Raw genomic sequence first — 14,890 nt, 5'->3', positions numbered from 1 at the left:
TTTTTCTTTTTTTTGCAGTACGCAGGCCTCTCACTGCCGTGGCCTCTCCTGTTGCGGAGCACAGGCTCCGGACGCGCAGACTCAGTGGCCGTGGCTCACGGGCCCAGCCGCTCCGCGGCATGTGGGATCTTCCCGGACCGGGACACGAACCCGTGTCCCGTGCATCAGCAGGCGGACTCTCAACCACTGCGCCACCAGGGAAGCCCTATGTCATTCTTTTAAAGGTTGTGCCCTGCCTTCTTCCCTCCTGTTTCACAAGGACTAAGTGGGCAAGAGAGTACTCCAACACTTAGCCTGTGAAGGCTAAGAGCCACAGTTAGACCCAGGGGCAGCCAGAGGGGCAGGAAAGAAACCAGGAGAGTGTGGAGTCCACAGGCCAAGTGGTTTCAAGGAGCAGGGAGTGACCAACTGTGTCTCAGGCTGCCGAGAGGTCAAGATGAGAGCTGAGAATGGACCACTGGATTCAGCAGCATGGAGGCCATTGGTGAACTTGTCAAGGACAGTTCCATGGAACAATGGCATCTAAAGTCTGGAGGAGGGAGGACAGAATGGGAGGGGAGGATGTGGAATGCAGACAGGGCTCTTCCATGAATAGGGCAGAAGGTGGAGGAGACGGTGGGGCCGAAGGATTTGTGGACAGGAGTTGCTACTGCATGTTTGTGGAGGGGAACAGTGGCAGAAGAGAGGAGACAGTTATTGCAGCCATGTCATTGGGTAGGTGAAGAGGGACAGGATTGCCCTACACACAGTGCTTTACCTGCCAAGTGGAGGGCAAGATTCAGGCACAGAGAAAGGCATCTGGCAGATAAGGTTTTGCTTGAGGAGGCAAATGTCCTTCCCTTCCTCCTTCCTTTACCTGGCTCCAGGGCAAGTGGGTTCAAAGCTTTCTACCAGGAAACAGATCCTTGCCAGGGCGGGGGCAGGGAGGCGTTGGGCTGGGCAGTGTGGGGTGGGGCGCCCTCCTCCCCAACCACTAACGCTTACTCAACCTCTGGCAGCAGCAAAAACCAGTAAGTAGGTGCCTCAGACCACAGCAGAGCTCAGAGAAGACACCGGAATCAACCAAAGAGACAGCATGGTGAAGTTTGCACCCTTGTCCGTGCCATGGGAGCGCAGGATGCAGACCTTTGTGGTCCTGCAGTGGGTTTTCTGCTTTCTGGCTCTGGGTAAGGTGGGCTGGGCTGGGGGCATGGGAGGCAATGGGATTCTTCATCTCACCTGTTGGCACCAGACAGGGTAGGGAGTGCGCCCCCCAGGGCTAGTGTTCAGCCTGTACACTGATGCCACTACAATGGCGTTAAACTGTGGACATACTCTTTACAGACTGGTCAATAGCCATTACACACACACACACACACACACACACACACACACACACACACTACACATACCCCATGTCCTCGCTCAGAAGCTCCCCGAAATTTTGCAGCTAAAGCAAGCCCTCCAGTTCCCTGCCCCTAGCATCCCTGATGATTGACCTGTGTCTCTGCCCTAAGGGTTGTTAAAACATTTAAAATATCCCCGGTTACCCCATTTCACAGATGAGCAGAGAAGCTAATTGCCTTAAATGTCCAAGGCTGTAGGTCTGGACTCCTCCTACTGCCAGAGGAGGAGAGGGAAGGTGGTAGAGGGAGGAGAGAGGGCTGAGGGCGTGGGAGGAGGTGTGGAGAAGGGGCAGGAGGCCACAAGCCGACAAGTAGGCTGGCTCCTGGGCAAAGGGCACTGGGGGCCCAGAGCCAGGTGGGCTGAGGCCCGGGGATTACAGGGGATGAGGGACATTTTGCCCAGCTGGCCTTGGGAAAGCTTTCCCAGCAGGAGTGTGTCTGACTGTCCGTGCCCACCCCCAGCCCAGCCGGGGATCCTGGCAATGTCAGGAGCAGCACAGGGAGGTCAAGCAGCGCTGGGTCTGGAGCTAGAGGGAGGGTCGCTGAGCAAAGGGATCTGAGCCCACTCGCGCCACGAGCAGGAGCTTGTACCTTGTCCCTTATCTTGGGGACAAAGGGGAGCCCAGGAGGCTTTTTGGTACAGGAGTGACAAGGTCCAATCTGTGTGTGACAGGTCTCAGTGCCTGAAGTCTATGGATCTGCTGTGTTTGGGGTGTGGGGGTTAGACCAATAGCAGGGAGTAGCCACCAGCTAGATCAGGGTCCCATGTGGCATGGACCAAATCCAGCCCACTGATTGTTTTTGCATTTGTACAGCCCATGAGCCAAGGATAGTTTTTAGATTTTAAATGTTTGCGTAATTCAAATGATTACGTGCCTATGTAATATCCTCCAAGTCGCCCCATATAGCCTCAGAGTCTAAAATATTTACAATCTGGCCCTTTAAGAAAAAGATTGCCTCCCCTGGTCTGGCAGTGAGTGGAAAGAAAGGGCCCCTTTTCAAGGATACGTAGGAGATGAGTCCACAGGGCAGGATTTACAGACTGGCAGGAGAGTAAGGACTTCCAGTGGGGGAGTAAACACCACACATGTTGTGAACGGCTGGCTCACGCTGGACATAGAGCAGGCATTTTGGGGAGGGGCAAAGAATTGGCCAGAGAGGTCAACCAGGCCCTGTCACTGAGGACTCAGGGCCCAGAAACAAATACTTTCCAGTGGGTTACATGTTTACTCAGTTTCCTTTCCTCTCCTCTATAATTCACACACTCACACAGGAAGAAGGTAAGCTCCATTCAAATGGTCTTGTTCTCAGCTGCATCTCCAGCTCCTAGAAGAGTTGGTGTTGATAAATGTTTGTTGAATGAATGAATGTTGGGAGCATGATGTAGACAAAAGAGTAGAATTGAATGCCAGGTCCCATCCTACTAGCTTGCTCTGGGACCTTAGCCAATTTGCATACCCTCTCTGGGTCTCAGTAAAGTGGTTCTTACATTTCTCTCCCTTGGTGTTACAAGGTGAAAGAAGGTGTCTCCCTTCCTAAGGGATTGAAAAGATCCCCAAGTTTGGGTTTTGCTTGCTGATCGGAGTTAAAAGGTGACCTCAGGGTGAGGGGGATGGTGGAGAGTTCTTTCTATCAAGTGCAAGTTCCTCTTGCGTGGGTTTTTTCCTAACCTTAACATGCTATGTTAGTTACAAAAATGAATATGTGCTGTTGTAGCACATCCAAACAAAATATGTATCCTAAAAGTGAAAGACTTCCCCAAATCCTACCCTCCAGGGAGCCACTATTTTTATTTATGTATGTATGTATGTATGTATGTATGTATGTATGTATGTATGTATGTATGTATGTATGTATTTTGGGCTGTGCACATCGTGGCTTGTATGAAAGCAGCCGTGAAAGCGCGGAGTCCTAAGCACTGGACGGCCAGGGAATTCCCTCCAGGGAGCCACTATTAACAACTCTGTTTTATTCTCTAGAGGCGGTTTTCTGAAAGGGGGATCAACCCACATAGACTTTTGATTTTGCCCAAGGGCAGAGAGTCCTAGCTGAGGTTCTTTACCATTTTCTCACATTAAATATTTGTTATATAAGTAAAAATGATAAAATCTAAGTCAACTGCCAGGCCATCCTTATCCCTTACCTCCTGGCGTCTGCCTCCTCCCTCCAGATCTGCAGGTGTCCTTCCAGCCTCTATGCATGCGCATCCACAAGGGTGGACATGTTATTCTTCATGCAAATGGTGGCATTTCATTCCCACTCTTCTGCAACTTTCCCTTTCAAGTTTTTTATTAAAAAAACTTAAAGGCAAACAAAAAAGTGATCAACTCACCAGGAGTGTGGTTCGTCCTTTTCTGAATTCTCCAGGAATCACGAGGCTGATGTGAGAGCACGGGTTCCAGCAGCCATTGGCCAGCAGGCCTGGGAAGGAGGGGAAATGCCTGGAGGGGAGCTGCCTGCGAAGGCAGTGACTCAGGGCTGCCGCTCCTTCCTGATGTTCAAGAGATGCCAGATGAATGGGTTTGAGTGTGAAGTCTCCCCATTTTTCATTATTAGTGACTAATTAAATGCTATTTTAAAATAAACTACAGAGGTGGAAGAAACCCAATTGTCCATCGGTCCATTGATGGATGAATGTATAGCAAATGCCGCAAATAACACAATGGAATGTTATTCAGCCATAAAAAGGAAGGAGTTTCTGAAACATACAACATGAATGAATCTTGAGGATGTTGTGCTAAGTGAGATAAGCCAGTCTCACACACACACACACACACACACACACAAATACTTTATGATTCCTCTTATGTGAGGTTTGTGGACTAATCAAATTCATGGAGACAGAAAAGAGAATGGTGGTTGCCAGGGGCTGGGGGAGGGGGACATGGGAGTTTTTGTTTAATGGGTACAGAGGTTCAGTTTGGGAAAATGAAAAGAGTTCTGGGAATGGATGTTCATGATGGTCAATGTGAATGAACTTAATGCCACTGAACTGTACACTTAAAAATGGTTCAGATGATAAAGTTTATGTTACGTATATTTTACCACCATAGAAATTTTTAAAAACTAACAAGTGCCCCAAACACAGCACTGGAAAGTCAGCTCCACGAGGGCAGGAATTTTTCTCTGTTGTTCACGGCTGAACCACCAACACCTGGCACATAGGTGTTCTGTGTAAACTGAAAATCTGTGAGCCCCAACCTATTTTCTCTGGCTTATGAATTTTACTACTGTTCAGACTGGGTCAAAAGTCCCCTTCTCCTGGAAGCCTGCCAGGAATGACAGACCCAGTCTACCCCACTTTCAGATGCAATACAACCGGAGGCTGACCTTTTTAAGAGTGTGAGTGCATGGTGTTGACTGGAAGGAATGGGATGGGGAGGGAGAAGTATTCTCTGGGAATGATGTTCCATTAGCATCAGGTAAGGGTCAGCCCCACAGACCCCCTGACCCTGAGATGAAGCCAGGGTTAGCTTGCTGCAAGGGACTTGGAATCGTAGGTAAGAAGGTATTTCCTCACTTGGCCTGGTCCTAGCCATGCTGCACCCCAACCCATGGGCCAGCCACAAGTTGGCCTCTTACTTCCTGCCTCCTTCATCAGGAAAGGGCATGGCAGGCAGAGGAAGCAGCATAAGCAAAAGCTAAGAGATTGAAGGAACTCAGTCTCTCAGTGTAGGTACACTGAGCAGTTCCATGTGGCCGGAGCATGGAGTGCGTGTGGGTGAGTGAGGCTGGAGTGGGAGGGGGATCAGACCGGCCGTGGGGAGCCTGAATGCCAGGCTGAGCTACATGGCTGTTTTTAAAGTTATGAGAAAGCCATGGAAGGACTTTAATTAGAGGGGGGATCTGGCAGAATTTATCTATGGAAAGATGGGCGAGAGTGGACAGAGAGAGGGCTGGGCAGAGAGAATGTCTCCTTTTTCTCTGAGGGCCCAAAGGGTGGAAACGAGAAACAGTTAAACCAGTCACTTCTCCCCCAGGCATTTATTGAGCACCTGGTGAATACAGATACTTAACTGGACAGAGAGGAGGTGGAGGGGGGAGACTGGAGTGAATGAGGCAGCCTGGTGCAGTGGGAAAAAGTGAGTTTGGAGTTAGGCGTACCTGGCTTCAAATCCAGGCTCCCAGTGTGACACTGGATGGGCTGCATTCCTTCCTCTTTGAGGGGAGGGGAGGCTGACCCCTTCTGCCTGGGGTGAGGGCTGGACAGGACAGTGCTGCTGGTGCTGGGCATAAGGGTGGAAATCCTTCCTTCACCCCTCTGACCACTGATGATGGTTTCTGCTTCCCTCCCCAGCCCAGATCTGCATTGTGGTCTTCATTGGTCTCCTGTTCACAAGATTCTGGATCTTCAGTATCCTGTATGCAACCTGGTGGTACCTGGACCGAGACAAGCCATGGCAGGGGGGCAGGCGCATTGAGGCCATAAGGCGCTGGGTCATATGGAAGTACATGAAGGACTATTTCCCTGTCTCAGTGAGTAATGGGGCTGGCTGGGGTGTGGCCAGGACCGTAGTGCCCCACGTGTCCGTTGGGAAGTGCGGCCCTGTGTGCAGTGAGCAGAATACTGGGCTGGGAGGTAGGAGCCAGGCTTCCACCACTATGTGGCCTGGGGAAGAGTCCAGCTTCTGTCTGGCCGTGGTTTCCCACCTGCAGGGATTTGGGGCAAGTATGAGGACTGATGAATGAACAGGATTTGAAGGAGCTCTGTGGGCCATGTAGTGTGGCACACATATGTATCTTATAAACCCCTCAGTAGCCATGCTTGGGGGTGAAGGTAATAAACTTAAGGTCCTAAGAGACCCTCTAGCCCCACACTTCATAAGATGAGGAGACGAACCCCTAGAGAGGGACAAGGATGTGATCAAGTTCACATACAAAGCTCTTTTACTGATTTAAAGTTTGTGCATTTAGTCAGTTTAGAGGGACAGGGGAGAGGACCCTGAACTTGTTCTCAGATTCTTCCCCTCAATCTGGTATGTTAGGCATCCTGGACAAGGCCTTGCCCCATTCTAAATCTTAGTTTACAAATGTATCCAGTGAGCACACTGATCCCTCCCACTGGAGTGCTTAGAATCTCTGACTTTCTGACTCAGGGCACCTCATGGCCTTTTGGACACTTGACCCTGGACCCAAAGTTCAGTCCTGAGTGGAGCAGAATCCTTGATTGAGTGAACTGACCTTGGCTCCTTTCCTGAATCCCAGACAGACTAAACTCTTGGGTATAAGCAGCTGGGCAGGGATGATTTATTGTCCAGACAGGATGGGGAAGGCAATGGGGACTCAGGTGCCAGGCAGGGGCAGGTGGCCCTACTCTGGAAACAGGAGAGAAGAAACATATAGAGTGTGGCCTCTGGAGCTGAACAGACTAGGTTCTATGATCAGTTCTGCAACATACAAGTGGCGTGACCTTGGGTGAGTTACACAGTCTCTCTGAGCCTCAGTTTCCTCATATGTAAAGTGGAGATGATGCCACATACATCATTGGGTTGTGTGGATTCCATGAGACAGCAAGTAAAGCACTTTGTATGTTCTCGGTAAACTAGTAGTTTGTATTATTTTACTGAATTGCTGGGGATTCTGGGGAGATGTGGGCATGGCTGTGGGTCTAGGGAGGACTCTGATAGCCCAGAGACTGGCTGTTCTGCCCTTCACACCTGCATGGCTTCTCCCACCCCAATCTGGGAGCCCCACCTCTTCCTGGCCCTCCAGAAATTAGGTCCCCAGCTGGTAAAGCGATAGGGAATGGAGGAAACAGGCTCAAAGAGGGTAAACAGCTTGGCCAAGTCATGGGCGCTCAGCAGCAAAGTCAGAGTTCCCGCCTTGCTCCCTTCTGAGAGTTCTGGAGCCCAGCAAGGACTAGCAAAGGCTGGGCAAGAGCTCATGTGCAGGAGCCCTTAGCATCCAGTGAGCAGGGCCTCCTGGGCAAAGGGAAGGGGTGGGATGGGGCAGGGCAAGGCAGGGCAGCAGGGCAGGGGCTGGGCAGAGGGCAGGAAGTTGGCTGGCAGAGGCTTCCATGCTCATTAGGGGTGATAGATGTTGAAGGGCAGAGCAAGTGGGCAGTGCTGAGCCAACCTGAGGGGCCCGGGTGGGGGCAGTCTTCCTCGACCCCGTATCTGCTTCCTCTGCAGGGTGCCCTCCCAGGACCTTGTCAGCACAAACGAGCAGGGTTTGCTGGGTCCCGAGGGAAGCCATGGGAATGTCATGGGCAGAGTCCCTCATCCCCACCCCAGGACTTCTGAGCTTTGAGATTCTGAATTCCCATCCCCCCGCTCCTCTTCCCAGGCTCGCTCTTCTGTGCCAGGAAGGCCAGAGTTTCCATGGGAAAGTATGGCCTGTAGCCTGAGAGTGTTTGTGACACCAGCTACCAAGCCAAAGAAAACTATAAGTGGTTTCTGGCCTCAAGTAGAGCTTTGCAGATTCTGGCTCTGTGGTCTCCCTCCACACTGTGAGCTAAATCCCGAGTCCACCAGGGAAGGAAAGGCGGCCTGCGAAGGGAAGAGCGCAAGCTCAGGCCCAGAGCCTGCCACTGCATGGTTTCTGAGCAACAGTGTGACTAAAGCAGAAGGTGCACCTGGGGATGAGGCGGGAGAGGTTTTCAGGGATAAGGCCAGTGCAGGCCATTCCACAGAACTGGAGCTCTTCAACTGAAAGCTCTCCAGGGGGCTGTCTTCCTGCCATCCCGTGACCTCCAAAGGACAGCATCTGGCTCTCTTTACAGCTGGAGCTGCTGACAGTTGCAGAACCTGATGCTGAGCAGCTCTGTGCCTGTCCTACCCGCCATCCTCCTGCTGCCCCAGCCAGTTAGCCCCCCAGGAGGGTTTCTCAACCCTGGGACTACTGACACCTTTGGGACACTGGACTTGTTTTGCAGAAATTCCATACGCACAGTGTTCAGGATTGTCGCCCGCTGCAGGCCTGTGGCATCACCACCTGCAGAGGGCGGGCAGTACCACCAAGAGACCTGCAGGGAGTGAGAAGATGAGCACTTTGACTTGCCTGTCCTGGGCTGGGAGCCTGCAGGGGTGGCGCTGGGGCCTGCGGATTCTGGACCCCACCACCTCCCTGGAGACCCTCCTACTCTTCCACATACTTTCAAAGCGCAGGCCCTGCAGGGATCTTAGGGTGGCCAGGAGGCAGGGGTCCCGGATAAGGAGTCCCCACTCTGCTGGAGCTCCCCACATTCACAAGCCTCTGCCTTCCCTGTCAAATGCATGTGGATCCCTGAGCTTCTATCAGTTCTTACTGTGATTTTACAAACTAGCATCTAGTGGTGAATTTCAAGCAAAATTAGGGCACAGTCTCTGTGTCTTGGAGCTTTCCAACCTCACCCTTAGCCTTCCTAAAGGGCTAATAGTGGAGAATCAGGCAACGTTTCCCCCAGGAGGAGCTGTCTCCACCTCCTGTTACCCTTCTCGGCACAGCTGGTGACGTTCTGCACGCATCGTCTTGCTCTTTGCTTTTTCACCCGACAAGCAACTGTGGCATCTTCCTGTATCAGGACAGGAAGAGCTATGTCGTACATCCCTATGGCTACACAGTGGCCCATGAGTGAATGTTCCATAATTTGTCTAAATGGGCCCTGTTGATGGACATTTGAGTGGATGCCAAGTTTTGGTATTACTAAAAATGATACTTCAGTTAATAATCTTGTTCAGATGTCATTTTGCACAAGTATGAGAAATTCTGTAGCTAACTTCCTCAGCAGTGGAGTTGCTGGCCTAAAAGGTCAGTTACGTTTTTCAATTGTAATATCAATAAATACTGCCTCATTGCGTTTAAGCAGGTTGTACAAAATTATTTTCCCACTAGCCGAGAAAGAGAATGCATAAGCAAGTGCTTCAGTGCGGGGAGCCAGGTATGCTTTTCAAGAAACACACCGAGATGGGTTCCTAAGGAAACACCTTTCCCAATGAGAATACCCAGAATTATCTCTGCTTGTTCTTATTTTCACGTCCAATAAATCCCCACCGAACGAGTGGAAGAAGTTTTTCCTCATCTGGGAAGCAATGGCGCCTCCACCTATGGTCCCCTCAGCCTTTCTGCAAAGGGTCAAGGGTAACCAGAGGGCATACTGGGGGGGTGGGGATTTGCGGAGATCAAGTCCAGGTCAAGGACAGGACAATTTGGGGCTGTTCAGCTTGGGTAGGGCAGATAGGATCAGACCCCCATTGCTGTCCCTTGGGTCCCACCAGGCTGCTCTGAGAGCAGGCAGCCAGGCCTCTGGGGCCCGAAGGCAACAAGAATCCTCAGGGTCATTCTGAAAATTTCAGCTTGGTGACAGGATGAACTTTCATGGTGTCAGAGCTGAGCCAGCGTGGAATGGACTGCTCACGCCTGCAAGGCCTGTGCAGAATTGTCAGGGAGCCTCCTGCCAGGGGCTTAGGGCTTGGGCCAGGGGCCTCAGGGCCTCCAACTCTGATGGCTGTGCCTCCCAGATAACAGGGCTCTGTAAAGGGCAGGCCCGGCAGTTACTGGCAGAGTGGAGCAGGGGTTGGTCACACACACAATCAGTGCCCCGGCAGTAATCTTTGCACACTGAAGCCTGTCCAGTAAATGGCGGGAGCAGCACTTGTTAACTCAGTTCCTCTCCTTCCACCCTCAGCCCACTTTGCCTGGAAGCTGCTAATGACAAACAGCTCTCCTCTCCCACTCCCTCTACAATATCTAGTGGTCTCCCTGGCACCCGCCATGCTGCAGGACTGACCAGACCAGGGCAGAGCTGCCAATGGGCAGGGGAACAGGTGGGTGGATGGCAGTGAAGGTCTGACATGGGGGGAGCAGAGAACCACCAGGGAGACATTTGCATTGTACAGAGGGGTTAACAGGACTAGGGCCAGTCTCCAGGTCTGCACGCTCTTTCAACCACCCCTGATATATCTTGCAAATGCTCACTCCCAGGTCCTAAGCACCAAATTCTCTCATAGGGAGTTTTGTTAAAATAGGGCTCTTCAAGCATAGTGGCACCCCTGTGTGGCCCTTGATGGTGTCTGAACTATACCAATTATAATTCAATGTATCAATTATGATCATCCTGTCCTGTAGTCTTGGTAATTCCATGGCACGCATGGACCTGAGCTTCTCAGCAGTCCTGGGAGGTAGGTGGGACAGGGTCAGATGTCCGCATTTGATAAATTAAAAGCCAGAGAGGGAAGCAATTTGTCCGAAGCCAGCAGCGAGTCTGAGACACAGATGGCACCACAGTCTCCCTAGATGCCTTCAAACGCATATCTCCATCTTCATAAGAGCCTGAGGCTCAGAGAGGGGGAGTAAGTTGCTCAAGGTCACACTGGTGATGGCAGAATCAGGGAGGGCCTGAGATCCAGCCCCGACTCACCAGGTTGCTGTCCCTGCAGCTGGTCAAGACCGTGGAGCTGGACCCCTCCCGGAACTACCTCGCTGGCTTCCACCCCCACGGGGTCCTGGCGGCTGGAGCTTTTACCAACCTGTGCACCGAGAGCACCGGTTTTTCTTCACTGTTCCCCGGCATCCGCCCACATCTGATGATGCTGAACTTGTGGTTCTGGACCCCTTTCTTCAGGGATTACATCATGTCAGGGGGTGAGTCTTCCCACCCCTGGGTAGCCCAGGAAGATGAGGGCTGGAGGCATGGAGGAGGGATCTTAAGGAGGACTTCTAACAATTCTGTGCTTAATCCAAGAACATGTGTAGTGGAGAAGGAGGCTAGACCCAAGGAAGCACTTCCCACAGCTCCGTGCCCAGCAAGGAGCTCGGCCAGGGGTTGGGAAGAGGGGGAGGACTCAGTCCCAGTCCTCAGGGAACTCCCAGTTCGGGGGGGTGGAGCCCAGAGCATATCCTCCTCCACCATCCCTGCCCCCTTCACACCATACTTGACCTTCTTCCTCTCCCCAGGGCTGGTCTCATCAGACAAGGAGAGCGCCGCTCACATTCTGAACAGGAAGGGAGGTGGCAACCTGGTGGCCATCATTGTTGGGGGCTCCCAGGAGGCACTGAACGCCAGGCCTGGAGCCTACAGGCTGCTGCTGCGGAACCGCAAGGGCTTCATCAGGCTCGCCCTGATGCACGGGTATCGGGGGAGAGGGCTCTCGTTCAATTGGAGATTGGCAAGGATTGTATTTTAGTGGGAAGACAGCAGAGATTAATGCAGATCCTATTTTGGCAGGGAGATTTTTTTTTTAATTAATTTAATTTATTTATTTTTGGCTGCGTTGGGTCTTTGTTGCTGCATGTGGGCTTTCTCTAGTTGCGGCGAGTGGGGGCCACTCTTCATTGCGGCACGCAGGCTTCTCATTGCAGAGCACGGGCTCTAGGTGCCCTGGCTTCAGTAGTTGTGGCGCATGGGCTTAGGGGCTCCGAGGCATGTGGGATCTTCCTGGACCAGGGCTTGAACCCGTGTCCCCTGCATTGGCAGGTGGATTCTTAACCACTGTGCCACCAGTGAAGCCCTGGCAGGGAGATTCTCAATCCATTCACAATGAAGATTCTGTGTTGGTGACGATGTACTGTCTCATTCCCAAATACCCAGAGAAGAGTCTAGAAGGGAGATTTGGTGATTAAAGGGACTAAGTGTCAAGGGTCATACTGCTGAAAGCTTGCATTAGATCTGAGACGGAGGGGATCTGGGAGAATGGAGTTTGGGGCATTGCTTAGAACTATTCTCCTACCTTGGAGCTTCTTTGAAGAATACAAGCTAACTGGGGCAGGTCAGACTTTTCCAAAGTTTGCAAATGTTTTTTTTCTATCTGGGAGGACTCTCTGCAGCATTCTAGTCTCCCTGTCATGTTACAACTGCCAGGCAGTGGTCCTGAGAAGAGCTGGGACCTGCCCACAATCACAAAGCAAGGCCATAGCAGGACTGGGAGACACCAGAGGCCTCCTACTTCCGGCCCAGGGCTCTGTTCTCTACCCTAATTCCTGGTCACTGGGTCCCTGCAGGAAGCTAGGTGACAAGCTTGCACCTTCTTGCACCTCCTAACCCTCTCTCCTGTCTCCCTCCAGGGTAGCTCTGGTGCCGATCTTCTCCTTTGGGGAGAATGACCTATTTGACCAGGTTGACAACTCTCCTGGCTCCTGGTTGCGCCGGACCCAGAACCGACTGCAGAAGATCATGAGAGTCTCCCTCCCGCTCTTCCATGGCCGTGGTGTCTTCCAGTACAGCTTTGGTCTTATGCCCTACCGCCAGCCCATCACCACCGTGGGTGAGCCAAGACCCAGGCTGGGATGGGGAAACCTACAGGGCAAGGGGCCCAGGCTGTGTGCTGCAAGGGGACATGCACATGGGCCAGACACATCTTTGACCTTGTGGAACTCACATTCTAGACTGGGAAACAGTTACACAGGCAGATATAAGGCAGTCTGGGAGGAGAACTCTAACAGAGACACAAAGAACAGTAGCCACTACTGAGTACCGAGCACCTGCTGTGTGCCAGGCACTGTATTGGCTCCTTACATGCAGCAGCTCAGTTATCCCAACAACCTTGGAGGCAGGGACTGTCATCCCCATTTCACTAATGGCAAACTGAGACTCAGAGAAGTTAAATCATTTCCAAAAGAACACCCTGCCCTTGAGTAAATAAGTTGAGGTTTGGTCAGGATCTATTTGACTTTTTTATTATACCAAAGAAGGAGGGTTTAATTCTGACCAGATGATCTCATAAGGCTTATTGGAGAAGATGGATACAAGGGAAGGGCATTCCAGGTGTTAGAATTGTGTGTAAAGTAGCAATCAGCAGGCTATGAAAGAGAGCCTGAGGGATTTTCCTGTAAATAATGGGCATGGGCTTCAGTGCATGGACTTAGCACCGTCTTTGCAGCTATTTGGACAGCTCATTTGCTTTCTTCTTGGATTCCACCTAGGTTCCAATGGCAAAGCTTGTAGAGAGAGGTCTGTTCATCTCCAACCACCCAGTCATTCCTTAGTTGAGTACAGACTTGGTTAGTCCCCTACACCATGACTTTCTCTGGGTTGTGTGGTAATATTTTCATGAATATAATTCACATGTGCTGCCTCCAGAGCCATTCCCAAGAGAAGAACACAGCAGCTTCTTCCTGAGCCAGGCAGAACCAGAGGAAGGAGGTACATAGGGCCTCCCGATCCCTCCCTAGAAAGGGGGCACTGCAGGCCAGCATGGAGAGAGAGGGGTGAAGAAGGGCGCTTGGGCTGTGGGCCGCCTCCCCCCAAGACATACAGGCGCTTCCCATCACGGTATCTGAGACTCCCAGAGCCACCTGGCCTGGAGGTTAAGAACACACCCCCAGGGCTTACCACCTGGCACTGATTCTTCCTGGCTATGTGACCTTGAACAAGTTACTTAACCTCCTTGAGCCTCATCGCCTGACCTGTCAAAGAGGAATAATAGCAGGTTCTATCCGTATAGGATTGTTAGGATGATTATAGGAGATATTGCTTGTAAATGCCAGCTGGTGGTATTGTTAATATATCAGAATCTTGGAGTTGCCCTAACATCTTAGAACTTATCACCCAAAATAGAATTGAAAGTGAGACAGTAAGAGCACTTTCCTGCACCGATGACCATTGTGGTGTGAACCCCAAGGGCACTGCAACTCCGGTGGTTCCTGCTCTGGGCCACCTCACTCCTTTGTGTCTTGCAGTGGGGACGCCCATCGAGGTGCAGAAGACACCGCATCCCTCACAGGAAGAGGTGGACAGGCTGCACCAACGCTACATGAAGGAGCTAAGCAACCTCTTCGAAGCCCACAAGCTCAAGTACAACGTCCCCAGTGACCAACACTTGGAATTCTGCTAGTGCCTCCCCAGAGGAGGGGCTGCCCCAAAGGGCAGGGCTGGCATTAGGGAGAATAGAGGGAGGGGCTGTGATCCCAGAAGGCTTCGCGGAGGTGTCCGTTGAGCACATCTCCAAAGCCTTCGATGACTCCTGCGTTTCTAACCCATGCCAGGCCCCGAGTCACAACTGGCAGTGTGGCAGAGGAGACCATACTCTGGCATCGGTGATTTGCACTCCTGCTGTGACCCCTCTGCAAGGAGCCCCCTCCTTGGTCTGCCCACCTGAGAAATGGGAGAGATGCTGGGAGGGAATAATGTACGGGTTCTCTGTCCTCTGTGGTCCTGTCACTCAGTGGGCAGGAAATATTACCAGGTTTTTCTTCCTCTGCCTTGAGTGATAGCTGCAAGAAGCCACCAGCGGCAGCCCTTTCTCCTACAATTTCCCTCATCCTGCATCCTGCCTGTCCCAGCTCCTCCCTCCCTGAGCTGGAGAGGAGGGCAAGGCCACAAAGCCCCTGCACTCACCCTGGGCACCTTTGAGTGTCTGAGTCCTCTGAGCCCTGAAATGGCAGCCAGAGGGGTCCAGAGGTAGGGAAGGAGAATTGCACTCTGTCATCGGCTGAATGCCCGGGAGCGGACTTCTTCGCCGTCCTGAGTCTCAGTTTCCCCGAGTGACTAGGATGACCTCTGAGTCTCAGCTCTGACGTCACATGGGCTGAGAGCTCCATGAGGCAACTCCTACTCCATCCTTTGTAAGTTCAGCCCTGACCTTGGTATA

General features: G+C 52.0%; 1 protein-coding gene across 1 annotated transcript; it reads left to right on the top strand.

Moving 5' to 3' along the window:
* Positions 1 to 1,069: 1,069 nt before the first annotated feature.
* On the top strand, positions 1,070 to 14,134 carry MOGAT2 (monoacylglycerol O-acyltransferase 2; the record flags this gene model as incomplete). The annotated part of the gene is made up of 6 exons (XM_082660931.1): positions 1,070 to 1,166; positions 5,683 to 5,861; positions 10,742 to 10,946; positions 11,259 to 11,433; positions 12,366 to 12,565; positions 13,980 to 14,134. The coding sequence occupies exons 1-6, from the start codon at positions 1,076 to 1,078 to the stop codon at positions 14,132 to 14,134; spliced, it is 1,005 nt and encodes a 334-aa protein (XP_082517057.1). The 5' UTR covers positions 1,070 to 1,075.
* Positions 14,135 to 14,890: the final 756 nt, after the last annotated feature.

The sequence above is a fragment of the Grampus griseus genome (assembly GCF_964374135.1).
Source record: "Grampus griseus genome assembly, chromosome: 8".
Taxonomy (NCBI): Eukaryota; Metazoa; Chordata; class Mammalia; order Artiodactyla; family Delphinidae; genus Grampus; species Grampus griseus.
This window is presented reverse-complemented; position numbering and strand designations above follow the sequence as displayed.